The sequence below is a fragment of the Xyrauchen texanus genome, chromosome 27, assembly GCF_025860055.1.
Source record: "Xyrauchen texanus isolate HMW12.3.18 chromosome 27, RBS_HiC_50CHRs, whole genome shotgun sequence".
NCBI lineage: Eukaryota > Metazoa > Chordata > Actinopteri > Cypriniformes > Catostomidae > Xyrauchen > Xyrauchen texanus.
Genome location: NC_068302.1, coordinates 18354656 through 18381541, shown reverse-complemented (window position 1 = coordinate 18381541; position 26886 = coordinate 18354656). Strand labels below are relative to the sequence as shown.

General features: G+C 40.1%; 2 protein-coding genes across 3 annotated transcripts in view; one reads left to right on the top strand and one right to left on the bottom strand.

Annotated features, from left to right (window-relative positions):
- Positions 1-26886, bottom strand: part of ralgps1 (Ral GEF with PH domain and SH3 binding motif 1) — a 178395-nt gene that overhangs the window by 85300 nt on the left and 66209 nt on the right. The gene's annotated exons all lie outside the window — the stretch shown is intronic.
- Positions 897-26422, top strand: angptl2b (angiopoietin-like 2b). 2 transcript variants are annotated; one of them, XM_052093786.1, is made up of 5 exons: positions 897-1717; positions 14771-15635; positions 22880-23073; positions 24001-24271; positions 25262-26422. In XM_052093786.1, exons 2-5 carry the CDS (start codon positions 14792-14794, stop codon positions 25459-25461), a joined length of 1509 nt encoding a protein of 502 aa, XP_051949746.1. In that variant the 5' UTR covers positions 897-1717; positions 14771-14791; the 3' UTR covers positions 25462-26422. The 2 variants fall into 2 exon arrangements, with proteins under 2 accessions (XP_051949746.1, XP_051949745.1); XM_052093785.1 differs by having other exon boundaries at positions 903-1706; positions 25262-26421.

The following is a 26886-nucleotide window of genomic DNA, read 5'->3' as shown; positions in this document are numbered from 1 at the left end:
TCAAACCTAAACAAACAAAACATAATCAAACCTATTCAAACAAAACATAATCAAACCTAAACAAACAAAACATATTCAAACCTAAACAAACAAAACATAATCAAACCTAAACAAACAAAACATAATCAAACCCAAACAAAACATAATCAAACCCAAACAAAACATAATCAAACCTAAAAAAACAAAACATAATCAAACAAAACATATTCAAACCTAAACAAACAAAACATAAATCAAACCTAAACAAACTAAACATAATCAAACCTAAACAAACAAAACATAATCAAACCTAATCAAACAAAACATAATAAAACCTAAACAAACAAAACATAATCAAACCTAAACAAACAAAACATATTCAAACCTAAACAAACAAAACATATTCAAACCTAAACAAACAAAACATAATCAAACCTAATCAAACAAAACATAATCAAACCTAAACAAACAAAACATAATCAAACCTAAACAAACAAAACATAATCAAACCTAAACAAACAAAACATAATCAAACCTAATCAAACAAAACAATCAAACCTAAACAAACAAAACATAATCAAACCTAAACAAACAAAACATAATCAAACCCGATCAAACAAAATAAATAAAACAAAACCAAATAAAATATAATCAAACAAAACCAGATTAAACCAAACAACCAAGAAAAAAACATTACCAAGCTCACTTTCTCTTTTGATCTCTTTTTGATCTTTCTTCCTCTCACTCTCCTAATTCTAACCTCCAGAACATGCCCATTAGGACCTGATTGCAGTGACGTCACTGAACTCCAGACAGCAGTTGCAGCTGGTAGACGACTGGCCGGAAATAGCCACAGAAAGGGAGGAGGGTATAGTAGGGGCTGTGAATATGGGTGGGGGATTAGAAGCTAATGCTTTCAGATTGCTTTGTGCCAAGGGGAGGAGAAAAGTAGAGAGGGGGGTGGACCAACCCCAAATTCACTCTCTGTTGTAAGAAAGAGAGGGAGAGAGAGCAGTAGAAAAAGTTAGTGCAACAGAGGTGATGGACTTAGTCCAGTAAGAGTGACAAGGAACACACACACTCCTTCTTCGGGCAGAGAGGAGCAAGCTGACCATGTCGTTGGACTTTCACTGCCTTTAAATCCCCAAGCTCACTGAGGAATCTACATCCACTTCTCTTATCAGAGATATCTACTGATCCTCTAGGATCATCAAAGCCCAAGGACTTTACAAAACTGACCACTTATCTTAATCTCCTTAAAATACTATTAAATTCTATAGAACACCAATTTTTTTTTGCTAAAACCTCAAACAACAATCGAAGGACTAATCAAATTTAAGGGATTCTTGCTATTTTAAATGGTCACATTTGGGTTTAATTCTAAGGACTTTTTACTTTATGTATATCCTTAAGAAAAGGGCTTTGAGTAACTGGTACTTGTCTCAGTTCTGAGGCAAGCCTTCACAGGCTCTTTGTCGCCACACAAACAGAGGTGTTTAATTGAGGGCTTTAAGAGTGAAGGCATTTCCACTGACACGGAGGACACACTAACAAAGAGAGACAGTGGGGGATTACGACAGAGAGAGAGTGGGAAGAGGAGAGAGGGAAACCCCACGAAGCAATCTCTCCAAATTGTGATGACTCTTTTCACAGAGGCTCTTTGCACAGTTTTTCCAGGACACTGACAGATTTGAAGAGGGTGCTGTGTGATAAACTGGAATTGTCTGGTAAGGTTCAGGTGAAGGCTCTTCTTTCTGTGCTAAATGCTTGTTTCCTTAGTTTAAACGTGTGTAATTGCATCTGGCTCACCACATTGTAGTGCCTGTGCTAATCTTGGAATGGGCTTTTAAACACCTGTTTACAGACAGTGGTGAGTTTATGTTGTGCAATGAGATATCTTTTGTGTTACATGTTGAGTTTGGACTCTGTGATTATAGAAGGGGTTGTTCAATGTGCTTTGGTAATCATTTTTAGCTTTGCCCCCATCCCAAGTCTATCATGGACTGTATGGATTAGGTCTGTTGCCCCAGGCAACATCCCATTCTGAGTTTTAAATCAAGGGATAATCTTTTGCCAGGCTGAAAGTAAGTCCTACAGGGGTGTTCAGGACAATGGAAGTGAGAAATTTGGGATGGCGTGTTTCAGGGGTATGAGGCAGTTAATTGGTAATAAACACACAATGCCTGTTATTAGTGAGGGTCCCAGGCACACAGTATAAAGCAACTAAGCAGCCGTCGCTAGCCTATAGTCAATTATCACATCTGTGGTGTATTTCGAGCAAAAAGAGTTGTTTCTCATGTGCTGTCAGAGATTAGATTTGATCATAAAAACACTCTGTGAGGTGTAAAGGATAAAAAATAAAGACAAAGTGGATTAAACAGCACAAAATGCACTGAGTGCATCAAAGTTGCACGGTTGGGGAGAATATTTTACACAATGCATCTTTCAGTTTCGTGATTACAAATGATTATTTTTGGAACTAGAAAAATAAAGGAAAGACTGTATTTGCACAGAGGGATGCAGGGCAGGGACTGATAGAGGCGGGTAATCTACACATCCAGCTCCCAGAGTGAAACATTTGAATGGGACAGGATGCTGGAGAGTTGACTGTGCATGTGTCTCTTTGTTTTATCCCTCAGGAAGCTGTTTTCATCTGTAGCGATCAGAGTGGAGACAGACTCCTGAATCAGGCTTTGTTCTTTGAATAATAGAGAGCATATTTTCAAAATCAAACTTGTCAGCCCTCTCTATTTACATTTTCATAGACGAGTGTGCCATGGCAACAGAATACATAAGGATCATGACTGCAACTGTAAATACAAACCACTCAGCATTGGAGTCCTTAAAGGTACTCGTGGACAGACACACTGTAAAAAAAAAAAAAAAAACCCATATAGAACTTTATTTTAAAATATCCTATATATTTCAAAATTAATTTCTAAATGTGGTACATTAATGATCTGGCATTGTAAAGGGTAATAATGTTCACTAAAGTTAGTAACAAAGCATTCCTGAGTACAACTTGGGTGTCCATGGGTTGGCTGAGAGTCTGGGTAGGGGGTCCGTGGGTCTCTAAATGTTTAAACCCCCTGGTCTAGACAATAAAAGCAGCTCCAGAAAATGATGTCACACAAAGACACTCCCTGTCTCTGAAAACAGCCACAATAACCTAATTATATTTCTGTGCAACCTTTAAAGGTTTAGTTCACCCAAAAATGAAAATTCTCTCAGTTCACCCTCATGCCATCTAAGATGTGTATGACTTTCTTTATTCTGCAGATCACAAACAAAGATTTTTTTTTTATATATCTCAGCTCTGTTGGCCAATAAAATGCAAGTAAATGGTGATCAGGCCTTTGAAGCTCCAAAAAGCAGATAAAGTGGGTAACTAAATAATGAGAGAATATTCATTGTTGGTCAAACTATCCCTTTGCCAACATATGTACTAACAATAGGGTCAGTTGTTTATTAGTTCGTGTATTTTTTGTTTTAAAGTGTTGACATATTTTTGACTAAATTTCAGTCTGTTCCTCACACAGCGGTACCACCATTTGGCTTCAGAGGACTTGCAATACAGCACACAAGTTGTATAGACTAGTTTATGGTGCTTTTATGGTACTTCATTGCACTTTTGATAGCTTGACCATTTAAAGCTGCTTGGACAGTCTGCTAAACTTCCTCTTTTTTATGGCATAAAAAAGATCATTCATTGACAGGAGGATGTGTAAATGATGACAGATATTAATTTGTTTTCTCCCCAATTTGAAATACCCAATTCCCAATATGCTTTAAGTCCTAGTGGTGGCATAGTGACTCCCCTCAATCCAGGTGGCGAAGGACGAATCTCAGTTGCCTCTGCGTCCGAGACCGTGCATCTTATAACATGGCTTGGTGAGCGTGTTACTCCCACACACCCCACCGAGAGTGAGAACCACATTGTAGCGACCTTGAGGAGGTTACCCCATGTCTACCCTCCTTAGCAACTGGGCCAATTTGGTGTCAACTGGGCCAATTTGGTGTCTAATGTTAATTTTAATTCATGTGTGAACAATCCCTTTAAACAGAATGTGACTTTGTGGAACATAATTATACAAATGACCCTCAAATAGATCTATTGTTAAACTTAAAATAACTGTGTATAGTCTCATTACTCTGTGTGCTCTGTTAACGTATAAATAACTCTGCAGTCAGAGCTAATTTGTAAATGGTTGAAAGTATGAGGGCACACAGGCACAATTGTTAGGTGAGGGCTTCACCAGCGTTCACCAGTGCATGTGTGTGTTTGTGTGTGTATATGGCAGCTTGGCTCACCCTAATGAGGAGAGGTGGAATTCAGGGAATGCCACATTCAGGTTGAAATGAGAAGGGCAGGCGAAAGAACAAGGGAATGAGGGAGTGAGAGAAAAAGAGATAGATGAGGGGTAATTTAGTCTGGTGTTACTGAAAAGAATGAGTTATTTTTTCAGCTTGGTTTCAATAAATGCTTTTATTGCATTGGGGATTAAGTTTTGAGTTCTGTTTTTATAGTAGAATTACCTCTCATATATCAAAATATCAAGGAAAATGTGATTCCTCGTAACATGACCACTTTAACATGCTGTTCTTAAATTCACCCGAATGCACATTTCACTGATGCTATTGGTTAAGACATGGTGCAACATAAGTTTCTATTGGCTATTTTTCTTTTTCTTTTAAAACTAGTCTACTTTTCTATTAGGGTATATGTGGAAAATATCAATATTCAGTCATGCTGTTGCTTGTTGCTATTAATGGCACATCTGTAATGAAATACTGGACAGGGTAAACTTCACTTTGGCCTATAATGACACTTCTCAAGGTGGGTGTTTGTCTGAGTGTACTTCAATAAGGGAGGCGAGAGCAAACAGGTCAAAAAGGTCAAGCTTCTGGATTAGGCAGATGTGCTTTCTATTCTTTATGAGGATCTGTTGCTAAACCCATGCATATAAATGCTCAAACTGACATTTCACCACAACCGAATGAATTTCCAATGCCTCTTTGTGCTGGTTGGGGAGTCCTAGCACTTAGACTTGGGGTCTCCATTGAAGTTCTGTAAAACAGGCTCTCAAACAACACATCTAATGTTCCATTCAGAAAAACCACAGGTATTGCCCTTTCTAGACACACACAGACACATGAACACAGATGCTCACATACCACAATGAAACCACATTCCACCCGCAGCATTAGCTCATGCGAGACAGTGCCTGCTGTAATATCACGGCTGTCCGACACTGTCAGTATGTCCAAAAAGTCCAACCTATAATTATTGGTCTGTTACAGCGACTAGAGGGGGTTCCTTTCCCCCTGTAAAAAATAAATAAACATATATACATATATATATATACATATATACATATATATATATATATATATATATATATATATATATATATATATATATTCAAACATTATCATTACATTTTCCTTTGAAGAGAAAGAGAACATGAAAATATTGCTACTTTTTTTCTTTTCTGAAGCTGACTTGAGGGATGTTGCTTTGAATTGGTTTCTTCTGTTGAATATCTGTTTATCTACAGCTTATGTAATTTCTGCACAATCTATTGCAAAAAATGATAAATGTTTTCAAACAGCTTTTCCGAACACTTCCCCCATCTCCCACTGCTCAAATAAACAGATAGTTCTGCCCCAAAGTTGCTGTGTCGAGCTGGTTGGGATGCTCAAACAAACAGATCAATGCTTTGATAGCATCACAGTGTTTTAACTTTTGGGGGAAATCAACTTACAAATGACTTACTTACAGTTGTTTCTGCATACAGTATTAAGCTGGGATATGATCATATATTTTAACATTAAAAATAACACATCAACTTTAAGCCATCTGCCTCATGCCAAATCAAATCTGATGTGAATAGCTAACTCTAAAGATTGTAAAATTGTGATGCTTCTCTGAGAATAAATCTGTCAATAAGATTAGATAAATAAAAGCATTTTGTGAAAACTGTAGAATGTGTTTACCAAAAGTTTGCATTAATTTCTTATCCCTGAAAAACTAATGTAGTAAACCTATGCCATCATGACTCAAACAGTGAATATTTTCCATGGGAAAGGAAATGCCAGGAAGTTTATTTAAATAATTCTTTTAAATATTGAATCTCTTTTTCTCTATATATAACCTAATATCAGTGCCGGAAATCCGAAAAAGCATGGCAACTTAAATTACAGAGATACTATGTAAACAGCTCTCAGATCATCTCTTTTTTCTGTTAGTACACTCCTCAGATATTAAAAAAATTAAAGATGAAGTATATACAATTTCTATATTACAGTAAAATATTTTCTCCTGCCCCAGTTAAATATGCAGAAACAACTTTAAGTAAGGCATTTGGAGGTTGATTCCAAGAAAAGTGTTTACACAGAGGGTCTGTAGTACTTTCAAATCATTGCTCTGTTTGTTTTAGCATCTTTACCAGCCCGAAATTGTCTCAACCAATAAGCTGAGTTTGGGGAGGGACTATCTGTTTGTTCGTCCAATGGAAAACTTGGGGAGTGAGCTGAATACCTGTTTGAAAACAAGCATAATTTTTGCAATTCCGTGTGGTGACACTAGTGCTGAAGATATTACACATCACATTTAAGATCATGAATGATTGTCTCAAAACTGGAAGAAAAAGAGGGATGCATGGAAAGAAAGAGCCAGAATGAGAAAAGATATTGCATTGCAAGACAGCTATTAGAAGACCCAGTCATGAAATAATGATGTGGATGGCCAGATTGGTGACACGTTCCTGTGCTTTTGCTGACTTCATCAGGGGCTCATGACATCTGTCATTGTGCTTACTGTGTGAGAAGAACATAAAGAGACTGAATCTTGTTGTCAGTCTTTTATTATTGAAACCAGACAGAAAGCTCAACACAAAAATGATGAGAAGTGTTTATACTAAAGTTTGAATATTTTCTTCCACGGATCTTTCTCTCTATTCTTTTCATCTTCAGTTAATCTGCATCCATCAATGCTAATACTTCTAAAATCCTCCTAAAGTTAACTCTGATCAAGATCTGTGTGGCAGCGGGGGCGTGGTCAAGCGCCCATCCGGGAGAGAAAAGCGGTAAGAGCGCTTTAACCTGAGCTAAATTATGTCTAACACCTGTCTCTAATTTCAGTGAGCACGGGGAGAGCGGCATAAAAAGCAGCGAGAGGGCCTCCATGGGGTGAGAGACAGAGAGATATGTTGGAAGCTGAAAGCTCAGTGCTTTATTGTAGATGTAAACTGTGAATATTATTTTGAATTATATTGTGGAGACATTAAAGGTGACTGACCTGAACTGCCTTGTGAGGAGTTTCTCTTACACTGGTGCCGAAACCCGGGAAACGTTATTCCAGTCATGGAAGGTAACCGCCCCAAAGAGTCCTCCCAGCTGGCGGAGGTCCTCCAGTCCCTCGCTGTGATGCATCAGAGCCACCAACAGTCCCTGCTTGAGCTCCGGCAGGACCAGGATCGTCGGTTCTTCGAGATCATGCGGGCTCCAGCAGAGGATCGGCTTGCGATCCGGAGTCTTCTCGGCCAGGAGGCCGATCCAGCCACAGCCACAGCCGTGACCCCGGACCCCCGCGCCTCTTTGCCCCCACCGGCGATACAGAAGATGGGGGCGGCGGACGATCCAGAAGCGTTCCTCAACCTCTTTGAGCACACCGCTGAGATTTGGCGCTGGCCGCACGACCAATGGGCAGCTCGCCTTGTTCCTCTGTTGTCCGGGGAAGCCAAACTCGCGGCTCAACAATTGCCGGCAACGAGCCTCCTGGCCTATGCTGACATCAAGCGAGCCATTCTGCAACGGGTTGGTTGGAGCCCGGAGGAGAACCGTCAACTCTTCCGGGCTATGAAGCTGGAGAAGACCGACCGTCCATTCGCTTTTGCCCAACGGCTCCGGGACGCCTGCCGGAGGTGGCTGCTAGTGGGGGACCACGACGTTGAGGGACTCATTGACCAGGTAGTGCTGGAACAGTTCACCCAACGCCTGCCCAGGAGAACGGCGGAGTGGGTCCAGTGCCACCGCCCGGCGTCGCTGGAGGCTGCTGTCTGGCTCGCAGAGGACCACATGGCGGCGATCCCGAGGGCAGAGGAGCCCTCTCTCTCTTTTCCCGCTCCCCCTGTATTTTTCCCTGTTCCCTCCCCTTCCTCTCTGCCTTATCGCTCTGCTCTCTCCCCAGGGCCTGTTCCTGCCCCACGTAGGCGAGGAGGATTAACGAGACCGGCTTCCCGGCCATGGGAAGCAACATATTCCCCTTCCCCAACCTTCAGCCGCCCTCCCCCTCAGGTGGGGGCACCTGTCGACGCAGGTACAGGCATAGCGCCTGGGCCGGCGTGTTGGCGATGTGGAGACCCGGACCACTTCGGGGTCAGTGTCCGCTGATGGAGGTGGGGACGGTGGTGTGGGTCTCTGATATCCAGCAGGCTGCCCCCGATCGGTCTGGAGCGTACCGGATTCCGGTAAGAATCAAGGGGGGTACATACCAAGCTTTGGATACAGGCTGTAATCAGACCACCATCCACCAACGCTTGGTTCAACCCGGGGCTTTGGGCAGAGCTAAACTGGTGAGGGTAAGGTGTGTGCATGGGGATGTTCACAAGTATCCTATGGTGACCTTGGTGATCAAATTTCGGGGGGGAAAAACATAGAATGGAGGCAGCGGTTTGTTCCCGCCTCACTCATCCACTGATTTTGGGGACCGATTGGCCGGGCTTTAGAAATGTATTAGAGGGAGTTTGCGCGGATGGGTCCTGTGCTAAAATGAGGAGATGTGTGATGTGCGATGCTTTTGCAGGGGAGGCGGAGCCGGGGCCATCCTCGACCACTTCAAGTCGGAATGACGAGGGAGGGGGCGGGGTTACCGCCCTTCCTCTCAGGGAATTCCCTGAGGGGGATTTCCCTTTGGAGCAGTCGAGGGACGAAACTCTTAAGCACGCCTTTGACCAAGTGAGAGTAATCGATGGTCAACAACTCCGGCCGGGCATCGCCATTTCATACCCTTATTTTACCATTATAAATGACCGGTTATATAGAGTGAGGCAGGATGCTCAAACAAAGGAAAATGTAACACAGCTGTTAATTCCACGGAGCCGCCGGGAAATGGTTTTCCAGGCGGCTCACTATAATCCCATGGCGGGTCACCTAGGAGAAAGGAAGACACTGCTCCGTCTAATAGCCCGTTTCTATTGGCCCGGCATTGGCGGCGACGTCCGCAGGTGGTGTGCGGCGTGCCGCGAACGTCAGCTGGTTAACCCACCGGCCACCCCAAAAGCGCCATTGCACCCCCTTCCACTGATCGAGGTCCCCTTTGAGAGAATTGGAATGGACCTCGTCGGGCCATTAGAACGGACAGCACGCGGACATCGCTTTGTATTAGTCCTGATGGATTATGCAAAGCGATATCCGGAAGCAGTGCCTCTGAGCAACATCTCAGCACGTAGTGTTGCAGGGGCACTCTTCAAGATAATCTCCCGGGTGGGGATTCCGAAAGAAATCCTCACCGATCAGGGCACAACATTTATTTCACGTACACTTCGAGAACTTTACGAACTGTTGGGCATTAAGTCGATTCGCACTAGCGTGTACCATCCGCAAACCGATGGCCTAGTGGAGCGATTTAATAAAACGCTCAAAAATATGATTCGTAAGTTCGTACACGAAGACGCTAGGAATTGGGATAAGTGGCTCGACCCCCTGTTATTCGCAGTACGAGAGGTCCCACAAGCCTCCACTGGCTTCTCACCATTTGAGCTGCTATATGGGCGGCACCCGCGCGGAGTGCTTGACGTCATCCGCGAAGCGTGGGAGGAGGGATCTTCAAATAGTAAGAATTAAATTCAGTACGTTCTTGATCTTCAAGCAAAACTCCACACACTGGGGCAATTAACACAGGAGAATTTGCTCCAAGCTCAAGAACGCCAACGGCGGCTGTATGACAGGGGTACTCGGCTAAGGGAATTTGCACCGGGAGATAAGGTACTCGTATTACTCCCAACATCGAGCTCTAAATTACTCGCCAAGTGGCAAGGGCCCTTTGAGGTCACACGACGAGTAGGGGGATCTCGATTATGAAGTTAAACGTACCGATAGAGGGGGCGCACATCAAATTTATCACCTCAACCTCCTGAAATTGTAGAGGGAGGAGGCGGCCTCTGTGACGTTGGCCACGGTAGTTCCGGAGAGGGTGGGGCTCGGACTGGAGGTAAACAAAAACTGCAATCTTAACACTCTGGTTACTTGTGGAGACCACCTCTCACCGCGTCAACTCACATAGGTTTCCAATTTACAAAAGGAATTTGCGGATGTGTTTTCCCTTCTACCGGGCCATACAAACATCATACAGCACCACATCGAGACCGAACCAGGCGTGGTGGTGCGTTGCCGCCCCTATCGCTTACCCGAACATAAAAATAAAATAGTACGGGAGGAATTAGATGCGATGCTTGATATGGCCGTAATAGAGGAATCCCACAGTGATTGGTCCAGCCCGGTTGTTCTTGTTCCCAAGAGCGATGGGTCTGTTCGATTCTGTGTGGATTATAGAAAAGTCAACGCGGTGTCTAAATTTGACGCGTACCCAATGCCCCATGTTGATGAACTGCTCGATCGGTTAGGTACTGCTCTATTTTATTCGACCTTGGATTTAACAAAGGGTTATTGGCAGATCCCCTTGACACCAATGTCCCGTGAGAAAACAGCCTTCACTACGCCGCTTGGATTACACCAATTTGTGACACTTCCTTTCGGTTTGTTTGGAGCACCAGCCACGTTTCAGTGACTCATGGATAGGATCCTCAGACCTCACACCGCGTACGCAGCTGCCATCTAGCAATGATTGGCAGCGGCACATGCAACATCTGAGGGCCGTCCTGAGATCGCTGCGGCGGGCGGGGCTCACAGTAAACCCGAAGAAGTGCGCGATTGGGCGTGTGGAGGTGCGGTATCTGGGGTTCCACTTGGGTCATGGCCAGGTGCGTCCCCAAATTGACAAAACCGCGGCGATTGCGACTTGCCCTAGACCCAAGACCAAAAAGGGGGTGAGGCAGTTCCTGGGGCTGGCTGGCTACTATAGGAGGTTCGTGCATAATTATTCGGACGTCACCAGCCCGCTGACTGACCTCACTAAAAAGGGGGCTCCAGATCCGGTCCAATGGTCGGAGCAGTGCCAACAGGCGTTTATGCAGGTTAAAGCCGCACTTTGTGGGGGGCTGCTTCTTCATGCACCTGACTTCTCTCTCCCTTTTGTATTGCAGACGGACGCTTCAGACAGAGGGCTGGGGGCCGTACTCTCGCAGGTGGTGGAGGGGGAGGAGCGCCCTGTGCTGTACATTAGCCGTAAGCTCTCCTTAAGGGAGACTAAGTACAGCACCATGGAGAAGGAGTGTTTGGCCATCAAGTGGGCGGTCCTCACCCTCCGTTACTACATGCTGGGGCGGGCCTTCACCCTCTGCTCGGATCACGCCCCACTGCAGCGGCTCCGTCGCATGAAAGATACTAATGCCCGGATCACCTGTTGGTATCTGGCCCTCCAGCCCTTTAAATTCAAGGTGGTCCACAGATCGGGGGTGCAGATGGCTGTCGCCGACTTCCTCTCCAGAAATGGGGGGGGAGTGGTAGACAGGCCGGATGACGCCCCGGCCTGAGTCGGGCAGTGGGGGTATGTGGTAGCGGGGGCGTGGTCAAGCGCCCGTCCGGGAGAGAAAAGTGGTAAGGGCGCTTTCACCTGAGCTAAATTATGTCTAACACCTGTCTCTAATTTCAGTGAGCACGGGGAGAGCGGCATAAAAAGCAGCAAGAGGGCCTCCATGGGGAGAGAGAGACAGAGAGATATGTTGGAAGCTGAAAGCTCAGTGCTTTATTGTAGATATAAACTGTGAATATTATTTTGTATTATATTGTGGAGACATTAAAGGTGACTGACCTGAACTGCCTTGTGAGGAGTTTCTCTTACAATCTGTTTCTCCTCTCTGGCTGTCCTCCCAGAACATACTCCAAAACCGAACTAATGAGCACACCAATATCATTTTCTCTCTAGAATTTCCAAGAAACTCTGCAGTCAGCTTTGTACGTGTTCTGCACAGACCATGTTGGACATGTTTTCATAGCAAAGAGATCATTTACTAATTAGACAATCTTAAAATTCCCATTTTAGCTGGTTTGGTGCTGGTCAAGCTGGTGGACCAGCAATGACAAGCTGGTTAAACTGGCTGAATAACATGGCTTTTCTAGTGGAGCTGTGTCACCAAATAAATATTGCTCATTTAACTAGTTTAGAATTCCATGCTGGGTAACAGAATCCATATCAAAATACATCGGGGCTCCCACATTCATGGAAAGCCTGGAAATATCAGGACATTTTAAAATGTGATTTCCAGGCCTTTGAAAGTAATGAAATTGGTCAAAATTAAAGTCACAGAAAAGTCATGGAGATTGCTATAGTGAATATACACTCTGTACGCACTTCATTAGGAACACCTGTACACTTATTTATTCATGCGATTATCTAATCAGCCAATTATGTGGCAGCAATGCAATCCATAAAATATGCAGATACAGGTCAGGAGCTTCAGTTAATGTTCACATCAACCATTAGAATGGGAAAACAAAAAACATTTATCCCAGTGATTTAGACCGTGGCATGATTGTTGGTGCCAAATGGGCTGGTATTGGTCAAAATGGTCCACAAATCAGAATGATTGATTTGTGAACTGGTCTGAATCAAAACTATTTAAAAAAAAATCTGTATACAGTAATTAGAAATTACTGAATTGGTCATGGAAATGCCATGGAATTTCATTGGTCAAAAAGGGTGGGAACCATGGCCAGCTGGGTCTATAAAGTGAAAGGTGTGATAAATTAATGTCACCAATAACAACGGTTCATGATACTGCTTCTGTAAAATAAGCAAAGAGTAATATGGTGTCCCTTTCATTTGCATGCATCTTTTGAATCAAGTTTCTTTCAAGTACATACACTAAGCCAATGCTAGGCCTTTTTACTCAAATATATGCATGTGTATTTATGTGAGTGGAGATCAGAGAACCTGCTCACAGTGGGTCAGAAAGGTGTTGCACAGCAGCACTCTGTAACCCAATCCACCAGCGGCTTTCAATTAAACTTCCCACAGATGAAGTGTTCTTGTTATGCTTCCTTAGAAGCAGTGTTCTCCAAAGCCTGCATTGGCATCTCTCCTTCCACCTCTCACTGTGTCCACCCTTACAGACACCCCCGGGCTGTTTTTCCAACAATAAACTTATTCTCTATGAAACTTGAGGTAAACAACACAAAATGGCATTATTTCATGAATATAAAAGGCCATGTGTTGTCATTACAGAGCTTCACAAACAGTCTTTATATAACAGTGTTTTTTGTTGTAAATAAAAAATCAGGCCAATCAATTATGTCATACTGCTTCATAGAGACTTTATGGAGAAAAAAAAATTGAAGACTATAAAAGGATTGATCACCCAAAATGAAAATTCTGTCATCATTTACTCTCTAGCCTCATGTTGTTACAAACCCATTTGATTTTCTTTCTTCCATGGAGCACAAAGGGAGATGTTAGGTGGAATGAGAGCCTGAGTTCATTGCAAATTCAAATTCATTGCATGGACAAAACATGCAAGGCACATTAATGGTGACTGAGATCATACTAACATCTTTTTTGTTCCATGGAAAAATAATCTCATACAGCTTTCAAACAATAAGAGGGTGAGTAAATTATAATATTATATGATAACATTATTTCCATTTTGGGGTGATTTGCTCTAACCAAGCAACTTTGTGGGCTACATACTGTATATCTTTAGATTGTGCCCTTAAAATGTTTAAATTGAATACAGAACCTATGTAAGGCAAAGGGTATGTAAGCTTTGTTAGCTGTGGTTTGTACTGCATTTTATGCAATACATTGTCATGATTGACATGCAACTCAAATGTGTGTTTGCATGAACCAAGAGCCACATCAGATTTTCCATTCTCCATTTGTGATTTTCAAGCCTTTGGCAAAGTTGAGATAACCAAGCCTCATCATTCAGAAGACATTCATATGGCTGCCTACCAGAGAAGGCTCCTGCCAGAACACCCCTGCCAACTAAACATCCATTCAGTAGCATTAAGCATAGTCCGTGTCACCCTTCAACAGGGCAACTCAATGCTTAAACAGGATATTTTCTCTTCATATGGGATGTGGGTGGTGAATATTTGCCTGATAATGGCAAAGCAGGGCATTTCAATACAGCTAACTGCTGTTGTATGCAATTCATATGGGAAAGAGAGTGGCAAAGCAACTAATTGCTTTTATGACCCCGCAGAAACAAAGAAAACATGTCATGCTAAACTGCTGGAAACTACCAGCAGTTTTGTTTTTAAGAGAGTCTAAATGGCCGATCGTAATCAATGTTTAGAATAAGCTTCAAAAACCTGGGCAAGACTCAAGAAATAACATTTACACTAAGGTTCAAAATGACAACAAAGCACTATAAAAGCACCAGTAGTCTATACGACTCATGCACTATATTCCAAGATTTCTGAAGACATACGATAGCTTCATGTTAGGAAGAGAATTGTATTGTGCTATTCTTGAACAAAAACTTTGAGATTATTACACATAAATCCAATTTTGTAAAAAGTATGCTAATTGTTGTTGACATTAATGGCATGCTTGACCTGAGAGGTATTTTTAATGCTTATTAAATGGTTTTGCAATTCAGTATGCCCTAAATTAGTTTTAGCAATTAATTTGTATTTTCCCCTCATTCTCCTCTCATGAAATTCACAGGCCTGTGAGGTGTATGTGGTCATGGATCTTCTAATGTGGCTGATGTTGGTCCTGGTTAGTGGACTGTTCCCTGAAATAGAGTGCAACACTCAAGAGTTTGACAGCAGTAATAAAGGTCCAGAGGTAGAATTTCTGTCAACCTCTCGAAAACGGCGGGCCCCCGAGCCTCCTCCACAAGACAAGTGTTCCTACACCTTCATCGTACCCCAAAAGAAAGTTACTGGAGCCATCTGTGTAAACTCCAAGGAGCCTGAGGCTGTGCTGGAGAACCGTGTCAATAAGCAGGAGCTGGAAGTTCTCAATTCTGAGCTCCACAAGCAAAAGAGACAGATTGAGACTCTACAGCAGCTTGTAGAAGTCGATGGTGGTATTGTCAATGAGGTGAAGCTTTTACGTAAGGAATCCCGTAACATGAATTCCAGAGTGACCCAGTTATACATGCAGCTACTGCATGAGATAATTCGCAAGAGGGATAACGCATTGGAGCTGTCGCAACTGGAGAATAAAATTCTTAACCAGACTTCTGAGATGCTGCAACTCACAAACCGTTATAAAGATCTGGAATATAAGTATCACCACCTTGCCTCACTTGCTAATAACCAGTCAGCTCTCATTGCTTTGCTCGAGGCGCAGTGTCAAAGGGGAACACCAGTTGTAGTCCCAAGGGTACCAGTCCAACCTCAGCCCCAACCTCAACCCAGACCCTCACCACCCATCAATAAGCCCGTCCAACCACCGACATATAGCCGCAACAACCAGATCACCAATGAGATCCAGAGCGATCAGAACCTTAAAGTGCCACCTGTTCCACCTCCCACCATGCCAGGTGGAACTCACAGCCCGTCTACAACAAACAAGCCCTCAGGTGAGACACAGTGTCATTCTTTCAGTGGTGCATGCTCCATTTATTTTTTGCCAAAGGTAAAAATGGAAATGAGAACAAAAGCATTAGTGACGCAGAAATGATCTATAGGTTTTCCAAAAACATTCCAACAGAAAACTAAGCTTACTGTATATTCACTAGGTGCCCATCAAAGTTCTATTTCCTGTGAGACCAAAAAGTGCAGATTATGAACCCTTACAATGTGTTCTTCAATTCCCCCGACTTTCAAGAATTCCAGTATATTCAAAACCTGTTGTCTTAACAGTATTCAAAGAACTATATTATTATTTTGTACAAAACCCCCGAAGACCTTTTGGAATAGCAGAATTATGGCATATGTAAATGCCTATTAAAGTTAATTCCTCTCAAAATCTTCATACTAACTCCCAGACTCATACTTATAGAGATGTCCAAGCCTCACTTGACAATAACACAACTGTTGTTGTCTCTGCTTTGAAATACAAACTTGTAATTTTTGTTGATCTGGTCAGATGGTGGACATCATAAACAAAGTATTGGAACAATATTTTGTGTTGAGTCATTTCACAAGAGGCATTGTTGCATGAGGACACAAAAAAAAAAAAAATCAAGATTTATTTAAATAAATTTATAATGTTCATATGTAACAAAATCCTGAATAATTGTTCAATTTAATTTTAATCCTATTTTAGCATTAAAAATACAGAAAAGATACAAATATTTTACAAAAATAATTAAAAATTATACTTTTATTTTTTTTTAATAAATGTACATAACTGTTAATTGAATAATTAAAAAAAATAAAATGTGTGACAGGCCTGCCTTTAAGTTGGACATCGTTTTCAGTCAAAAGGACCATTTATTTTCACTTTCATTCATTTTTTGTTTCTACTTTTAAATATGTTTTACATACAAAAAGTTAATAATTTATGTATATAAATATAATGATTGTCATGATAATTTACAAGTTTAAAATGTGTTGGGTGATGACTAAGCAAGCAAAATGAATAGACAGCTTTCAGCACCTGCATTTCCACTCCAACTGGTGATCTAATCAATTTCCTGACTTAGTCTGCCTGCATTTAACCAAAGGTTTTCACGATGTGCTTTCACAATGACACTACAGTACGTAAGAAAGGTTTGGAAGGAAATAGAGAGAAAGATTCTGGAGAGAGGTCAAAAAAGTGAAGGAAAGAATACAGACAGAAAAAAACTGCTGTGACTGAGTTGAAAAATGGCAAAAGGATGTGGCACCATAAGGAGAGTAAAGCTAAAATGAATAGAAATGAAAGAGTAAGATTAAGGCGGGAAGCAACACTCTCTGCTACAGTGAAGCAATTTATTCCACTGGTACCAGACATGGGTGAACCAGACATCCGACCTAAACACTGGGTTTTATCAGGCATGTGTCTTCCTGGTAGACTTAGAGAAAGAGAGGAAGAGAAACACAGAAAGAAGTGGCCAGCTGATGGATTTGCCATGTTGTTTTAACATGACCCACTCGATTGAACATCTTTAAGTCCTACTTGTTTCCTCTTTCTCTTTTCTTCTTACCACATCTGTTCACTAAAGTTCACTTGAATTGATGGATTCCTTTTCAACTCCAGCTCATCACCTCATCCATCACTGGGAATGCTAGATAGACGTTTTTGCAGATTTGCCCAGCTGATTTTTCTATCCAATGTCTTTCTCCTTTTCCATTCTATATATATTTTTTCCAGATATATCTGAATCCTCTCTTTCATAGTTCTGTCTTTCCATCCCTCTCTCAGACACACATAATCGAAAAGTCTTCCATTTGTCTGCCAAACAACAGCTGCCTCTGTTTAAACTTCTATTTAAAAAGCTCCCTGTGTACAGCCATGCTAAACAACAAAAATACAAATATACCAAGCAACTGACATATTACAGTATACCATCTTATGTTACAAGACAATGTCAACAATTGTTAGTGATCCGATCAATAGACAATGAAATGTATCCATATAAAACTAACATTCAAAAGTTTGGACAAACCTACTCATTCTTATAATTACTTTTTTCTTACATAGAAAATGAATATAATAACCTTTTCCACATGGGAATAATTAGAATTCATAAAACCTTAAACAAATAAACATTCCATTATCGTATACTTTAGCTTCTTGAAAGTAGCCACGCTTTGCCTCGATTATAGCTTGGCACACTCTTGGAATGGTGTGATTTTTAAACAGTATTAAAGGAGTTCTCATTTGTACTGAGCACGTGTTGGCTGCTTTTTCTTGATGGACTGATCCAATTTACCAATTTAAAAACAGTTTTAAAAATCACATTTTCAAATTCTTCTGGAGCCATCTGTGTAAACTCCAAGGAGCCTGAGGCTGTGCTTCACACAAAAACTTCACACATTTAAAAATTCAAAGACGACACATTTAATTATTTCATGCATTTAAGCATAAACCTTAATTCGAAAAATACACAGATTAACCAAAACATTATAACCAAATATGCTGTTGGTCCTCCACATGCCGTCAAAACAGCACCGACCCACTGAGACAAGGACTCTGCAAGACCACTGAAGGTGTCCTGTGGTAACTAGCACCAAGACATTAGCAGCAGATTCTTTAAGTTCTGTAAGTTGCGATGTGGAGCCGCAATGGATATGACATGTTGATCCAGCACATCCCACAGATGCTTAACCTGTTTGAGATCTGGGAAATTTGGACGCTAGTGCAAACTTTGAACTCTTCATCATGTTCCTCAAGCCATTCCCAAAAAATGTGTGAAGTTTGGCAGGGCACATTATCCTGCAGAAAAAGGCCACAGCCATCAGGGAATACCATTGCCACGAAGGGGTTTACCTGGTCTGCAACGATGTTTAGGTAGGTGGCACGTGTCACATTGACGTCCATATTAATGGCGAACCCAGATTTACCCAGCAGAACATTGCATCAAACTTCTTTCACTGGCTTATCTGCTTCCCACAGTGCATCCTGGTGCCATCTCTTACCCAGGTAAACAGCCCACACTTGCACAGCCGTCCACGTGATGTAAAAGAAACATGGACTCATTGGACCAGGCGACCTTCTTCCACTGCTTCAAGGTCCAGTTCCGACGCTCGCATGCCCATTGTGGGTGCTTTTGAGGGTGGACAGGGGTCGTCATGGGCCAGTCTGTGGCTACGCAGCCCCATATGCAGCAGGGTGTGATGCACTGTGTGTTGTGACACAATCCTCCTGCAACATCATTAATATTTTCTGTGACTTGTGCCACAGTAGCCCTTCTGTCGGTTCGGACCAGACGTGATAGCCTTTGTTGTCCTCCTTCATTGAGGAGCCTTGGGTGCACAGCACCCTGATGCGGTTTGTGGTTTGTCTCTCCTTGGACCACTGATAGTAGGTACTCACCACTGCTGACTAGGAGCACCCCACAAGCCTTGCCGTTTCAGAGTTGCTCTGACCCAGTCATCTGGCCATAACAATTTGGCCCTTGTCAATGTTGCTCAGGTCTTTACACCTGCCCACTTCTCCTGCATTCAACATGTTGACTACAAGAACCGATTGTTCGCTTACCATCTAATCTATGCAGACCTTGATATGTGGCCATGTTAGGTGATGATTAATGTTATTTGCTTCACCTGTGAGTGGTCATAATGTTTTGGCTCACCAGTGTATATTTTCTATGTCAAATTAAACAGAAGGGAGGTTGTCAAATATGCTGACAAGCAGACTTCTCCAGGGTAGAGCAAGCAGTCGGTGGCTCTAAGATAATGACTCAACGAATGTGGAATGAGGTGATTTCATTAGTTTAACTACATATTCAAGATGGGAAGGTATAATATTCAGCTCAAAACACCTGATAAAACAAATAGTTTAATCTAGGATTACTATGGACATAATCAACATCAACCATTTTGTGCAGGAGGCATATTTCTACTGAATGATATAAGGCTACACATTTAATAGAAATATGGTCTTTTGGGATGCTAGAAATCTTTTGACAAAATTACAAACAAACTGTTTAATGCAGGCTCCACCTGGCTTTGGGAATGCTGGAGTGGATTCAGTTATGCTCACGCCAAGGGGCTAATGAGCCTCGTCTGCGTTGTTATCTTAAATTTGGCAGGTAGTGTGATGGCTCCCACTCTGGCATGCTGAGAAAATCAGTCAGCCAGATAGATCTCAGAGACACATACACAATCAAGCTCATTGGAGTGTTCACTGGATGCTGTGTATCCAGCAGAGTCTGGAGATTTGTATCACAAGTGCAACCAAAAATATCTGTGACAATTATGTTTGTGTGTGAAGGTTACTTAGTACACACAACTTTGAGCACATATACATACACAAAGTCACAAACACACATGTATTTTCACAATATTACATTTGTTAAATTAAAGGAATAGTTAAGCCAAATATAAAAATTCTGCCATCATTTTGTCATCATTCCCCATCCTCATGTTTGTTCCAAACCTACTTGACTTCATTTATTTCATGAAACACAAATGAAGAAACTCTGAATGATGTACTGGTCACACTTATAGTAGTCTATACGACTCATGTGCTATAATCCATGTCTTCTGAAGCCAAACAATAGCTTAGTATGACAAGCAGACCAGAAATAAAGTTGAGAGTCATTCACTGAAAACAGTAACATACTCGCTAGATCACCTTGGCGTGTTGCTGAAAGAAGCAAGGTGTCAGATTTGTGAAAGAAGAATTCTTTTGATTTGAATCTTTTTTAATGAATTATTTGATCCAGTTCACAAAGCAATTACAGTATATGAATGATTAGGTCACATATTAGTTCACTCAATGAAGAGTTTCTCAACTTAAGGAATGGAAGACTTTACTTTCTGTCTGTTTCTCACACAAAACTATCATATATATTTAGAAGACTTGGAATATAGCGCAACAATAGGATGGACCCCTCTTATGGAAAAGAATGACCAGCAAATTATTATTATTTTTTTTTTTTTCAAAGAAGTAAGTCATATGGGCCTGGATTGTAATGACAAAACGGTGACTGAATAATGACACAATTTTTATTTTAGGGTGAAGTGTTCCTTTAAGACTATTAAGTCTGCATTTGGCATCACTAATATTTCCTATTAGCAAAGAGTGGAATTTTTCTATTTGCATAATTATTTTATAAATCCAAATGGGAATACAGTAGCCATACATGTTTACATGACATGAAAAATGAGAATGATCCACAGGACTGCCTATGGGAGAGCTGGATCACTCAACGCATTGTGAGTAATGGGCAAGAAGTGTGTGGTATGGAAAGCTTACATGCATGACATCTTGTTCTCACCTACGACTCCGTGTCCACTCGTTCAACCTTAAAACTACTTTATAAACATGAAGACATGCCATAAATTAAGGGAAATCAACACACAGCCATCAAATATGACGTTTAGAGACTTAGAAAGGAACAAACAAAATCACTTCTCCATCCCTTTTAAAAGCTACATGACAAGAGTAAATACTAAAATGTCTCCAGACTACTGTAGATAAACAACAGGGCCTCAGCAGCACTTTATAGACTGAAATCTAAGATAACTGCAAGACTGTCTGCCAGATTTGACAGTTAGGATTACAGCAAGGTATGGGAGGTATGGGAGATGTACAGGCAAGCTGCCATATCTCTTCGCATCGACCGAAAAAACTCAATGTCATCTGAGCAGTTTCAAAAGCGAAACTATGTGAGAGAGACCGAGCGTGTGTGATAGAGACTGAACAACTGCCAGAGAAAATAACAGTTTTTTAGATATTTAGCACATAAAACTTCAGGATTATTTTTTTTTTGTATATCTGTATGTATAGTGCCTTATAATGCAATGGAAATGTACACTTAAGTTTATCTTGCCAATAAAGCATGAAATTATTTGAATCTGCCCATTTAATCCTATTATTGTGGGAAATGGCAGAAACATTTTCCCAACTTATAATAACAGCTTGTCCACTCATTTTATGGCATGTTGACATAGACTTTTATAAAAAAAAAAAATTGCTGTAAAAATGTGTCTTATTAACTCTATTCTCCAAAAAATAAATATATATATTTTTTAAACATTTTAACATACATATATTTTTAAATAATTAATATTAATGATGCCTAATTTCAGTTGTTTGAGAAAAATATAATGTAAATAGATTCTGATTATATTTTAATATTTGTTTTAATATACCATGTACCACGATTAATCGCAGACAACTGAGTGATTAGATACAATTTTAATCGATTCACAGCCCTAATTTAAGCATAATTGAAATAAATTATGAATAACCAAATCGCAATTTCTATGAAATAAAGTGAAAAAAATGATTTGGAAGACAGGGCTGAACAATGGATGGTCTTGTCGTCTTCATTTATTTGGAAAAATAAGGAAGCTGGAACCATTTTGACACATCCTTATAAAAACAGTACTATGTGCCTAGGGAACTTTGGATGTGCTTGCTAATATATTTGCTACTGTTACATTATTTAGCATATGGGCCTTTCTTTGGCTTTGATGCCAGTGTTATGTTTGGATGGGAGAGCCGAGGCAACTTCCCAGCCATGAATGGCAGCCAAGGTCAATCATCTTCTTACATTAAGAGCTTTTCCAGCTGTGCCATAAAGGAAAAGGAGATCTAGTATGAGCACATCAATGTGAGTGGTGAGCAAAAGTCTTGGGTTTGCTTCTCAGAGATGGAAGATGCTTGTCTGATTGTGCATTGGTTTGATGGATGCTTGATGTTGGATCAGCTTTGCGCCAAACTTTACCCTGTCATATTTCCACAATGACATTTGACACGGCTATGTCCGAAAGATGAAAAACACAGCCTTTGCAGGCAGTATATGGAGGTTGGGAGGCAACAAGGCATTTCCAAAACCAATGTTTGTATAAAATCATGTCTATGACAAATTTTTACTGAGACATAAGCATTGCAGTCACTACATATTTGAGTAATGATGTCTAAAGTTGACTTGAACTTCTTTTCGATGCCTTTTCAGCCGGTCTGAGCCTGTCAGTTTTAATTACGTGCTCCCTATACTAAAACGACTGACTGGGCAGTGAGGCAGCTACCTTAGGTTTCAGACAGCCAGCAGAAGGACACAAAAGGCATAAAAAGACAACACATTCCCAGCATTCCCAACATTGGAGTATCAGAAACAAATAAGGGGTTATGTCTTGTTGTTGAAATAAGCAGAGGCTATGACTGAGAGGGGTAACCATGAGACAAAACATTGATGATGATTTTTTGCTCTTTTATGGCAAGGTCCATGGAAGGATTGTCTGCAGGCTCTCGAGGATGGGCACACTAACAGCGGCATGTACCTTGTGAAGCCTGAGAACACCAACAAGCTGATGCAGGTGTGGTGTGATCAAAGACAGGACCCTGGCGGCTGGACAGTCATCCAGAGAAGAATGGATGGCTCTGTAAACTTTTTCAGAAACTGGGAGACATATAAGGTGAGGCAGAATTATAGCCATTTCGTTATGGACCAGAGTGATACGTTTTTACTCTGTTATGTAGTTTGGTCAAGACGTTTTCAGGGCAGAAGAAAGTATTAATCATTATATTTTGTAGAGAACATGTTCTATATCTTCTTTATATATTGTTACACATTCATATGAAACCAATACACTATTTGCAGCATATGATCTGCAGTGAAAAGGTTTGGTATGTCTCTTCCTTTGACAATTGTGGTAAATTCGCCATGGAAGGGAATTCACATTAATACCTTCCTGTGGTAACAACTTGCTGACATTTTACCTTTGTCGCTCAGTGTCACACGGTCTATAACTCTTGCTGGCTAGTTCACATAAGCTAAACCAGAAGGTAGTCAACATGCAGACTCTTGCACTCTAAGAGATTTAATGAGGAACATATGTAAAGCAGAAACTGCAACACTGCACTAAAAAGCCTCGATGCAATTGAGAAAATTACTACATTATTATCTAAACATTCATTTTATATGTATGCTTCATGCATATGTTTAGATAAAGAAAACATTTTAAGATTTTAGAGCAGTTTTAACATTCTCTACACAAGTATTACAGAAGAATTTTCAAGGGGAAATGGGGTTTTCCTGTTCCATCTGAAAAGTGACTGTATATAAAAAAGGATAAAAGAAGAACATGACCAGTCTTTATTTGAATCTTTGCCATGTTCATAACAAAAGGTATTCAATGTCCTGTATATACAGTATTAAAAACAAGCACCACATGAATAACAAGTGTTCCATGGGCTAAGAGAGCAGCTGTATGATGCAAAGAATGTGTTGCATAATGGGTCTACCAGTAAAAAAAATTTATATTAATATATATATATATATTTTTTTTTTTTTTTGTAGACAAAGAGAAATATTTTACTTGACCTTCTCTGTTTTATTACAGCAAGGTTTTGGAAACATAGATGGAGAATATTGGCTGGGTCTGGAAAACATATACTGGCTAACCAACCAGGGACCCTATAAGCTGCTGGTAAACTTGGAGGACTGGTCTGGTCGCAAGACATTTGCAGAGTATGCAAGTTTCCGCCTGGAGTCTGAGACCGACTTCTACAAACTGAAGGTGGGCCGTTATCATGGCAATGCGGGTGACTCCCTAACTTGGCACAATGGGAAGCAGTTCACCACTCTAGACCGTGATCATGATGTATACACAGGTACAGAGACCTATCAACTTATTCATTACAGATGAATTCAGAATATATATATATATATATATATATATATATATATATATATATATATATATATATATATATATATATATATATATATATATATATATATATATATATAATTTATCTAATTATAACAGTTATTATTGTATGGTTCTAAACCGCTTTTGCTTTAGGGTACAGAATTAACTTTGGGCACCAAGTGGTAACTCAACACCAAAAGTATAAAAATTATCATACAAAATTAAACAAAAATCTACTTAAAATATAAAGACCCAATTTGTATTACACGTCTTTACCTACTATGTTCTTAAGCATTTGATAAAATGTACTTATTATGTACATACATGTCATTGCATTGTACCAACATTTAAAGTACCAGCATTTAATTACATTTGTAGTTACGCTGTTAACTTTACCCTAAACCTATCCGTACCTCAACCTCAGTAGCAGCAAATGTTAATTTTAGGAGAAATTTGCAGAACAATATGCAAATACACAATAAATACAGTGCATTGTATGTATTTTAATGTAAGTACATAGTGGTAAAGGCAAGTGGGACCAAAAAAATAAATAAAATAACAAAAAAAACCTGACATAAAATAATTTACATGAGCAAGGCCGAATAGGAAAATTGACAATTTTGCAAATGCATAAATAAAACAGAAATGTGATTTACACGTGAACTTAATGTAGTCTAGGTCGTTTTTTAAACTTAATTTGTATGCATGACCTTTGACATCAGAAAACATTTCTCCCTAAAGCCTATTTAGCTATACAAGCTATGCACAATTGTATGGTTACTCGCATTTAACATTGTTTTTCCTGCCATCCACAATCCTATCAGAACAGACCTGCAACCCCATTTTGGGATCGCAACCTACCACTTGAGAACCACTGATTACTTATAAGCTTGTGTAATGCTTACGTTTTCATACTAATCGTTTAATATTTAAAATTATTTTCTTTCAGGCAACTGTGCCCACTATCAAAAGGGAGGCTGGTGGTATAATGCCTGTGCCCACTCAAATCTGAATGGTGTATGGTACCGGGGAGGGCACTACCGCAGCCGATATCAGGATGGGGTTTACTGGGCTGAATTCAGAGGAGGTGCCTACTCCCTCAAGAAGGTTGTGATGATGATACGCCCCAACCCCAACTCTTTCCACTAAGCAGCACACAAACACAGAAAATGAACTGTTCATTGCACCCCCTTGGTCCCTTTTCACCCAACAAAGTGCAATTCATTTAGACTGTGTTTTTTTTTATTGTTTTGCTATGCATAGCTAGATAAGATATGTGGCTTAAGGACAAGAAGTGTTTGGTCAACATAACTGAAACTGCATGGGATAAAGAACACCAAAGGAATGCCTTTAGTTTATTGGAAATCACTTCCATAAACAGAAAAGTAGGTGTTCCATGGTTTGGACTATTTACCTTCTTCTAACCATTTTTAATTATGAAGTAATTTTAACAAAAATATATAATGAACGTGATTTGCTTTTTGCCAAATAGTCAGTGCAATTGTGACTGTTTTCAGCTGTCTTGATTAGATGTATCTTGTTAAATAGGCCAATTGTGTAGATACATATGAGCAGTACTCATTAATTGTTACATATAAGACACAGGACACTCAATCCAGTGATAAACAGTTTATGCTTTTGAAGTTTTTTCCTGATGAGATTAATGACTCAATGTATTTCAGGGATATAATTTTTTTTAAATGCATATAAATGTTTTAGTATAAAATTATACATAATTAAACATGCAAACACATCTTAACTCATTGATTGCTCCATCTAAAAACTGTATTTAATGTGTAAATTGTTGGTATCAAATGAAGACCCAACACATGATATGTAAATATAAATGCAAGATAGTTGAAAATAATGCGTCATTTGTAATATACAGAAAGTGTAACAGATTTTCACATGTATTGTCAAACTGTTGCAATAATAATGTACAGCTACATGCTTTGTGGATGGCTTAATGCACATCAATGTACATCACAGAGTTGTAATGGTTTTGCTGTATACTGACATGAGAATGTTATGTGGCAAAATAAAAACAGTACAACACACATGCAAACTAGTAATGCATTTACAATGGAAATTAGACTATTGTATCTAATGATTTTAAAGCATATCTGTATAGATATAATTTTATTAAAAAAACTCTATTATTGTTCAAAGTTGTTCTAAATCATTCATTTGAGGTAAAACTACTTTTGTAGGTGGAGGAACATATTGTTATGCATTCACAACATTTTCTGTTACCTCTATGCAAAAGGTTCTTTACAGAAAGTTACATCAAGTTGCTTCTTAGTATTTTTGTGCATTTAATGTTAAAGTTACCAGGTTTACATGGTCATGAATCGAGTTGAAAGATTGCACATAAATTTGAAGAGACATGGTTGGCAAGTGATTCTATAACACTAGTCTCATGCGAACACTTGTAATGATTAAGTGTTATGACTATACTTTTGAAACAGTACGATCTAGTACAAACTAAAACTTTAATTTTAATTTATATATATATATATATATATATATATATATATATATATATATATATATATATATATATATATATATATA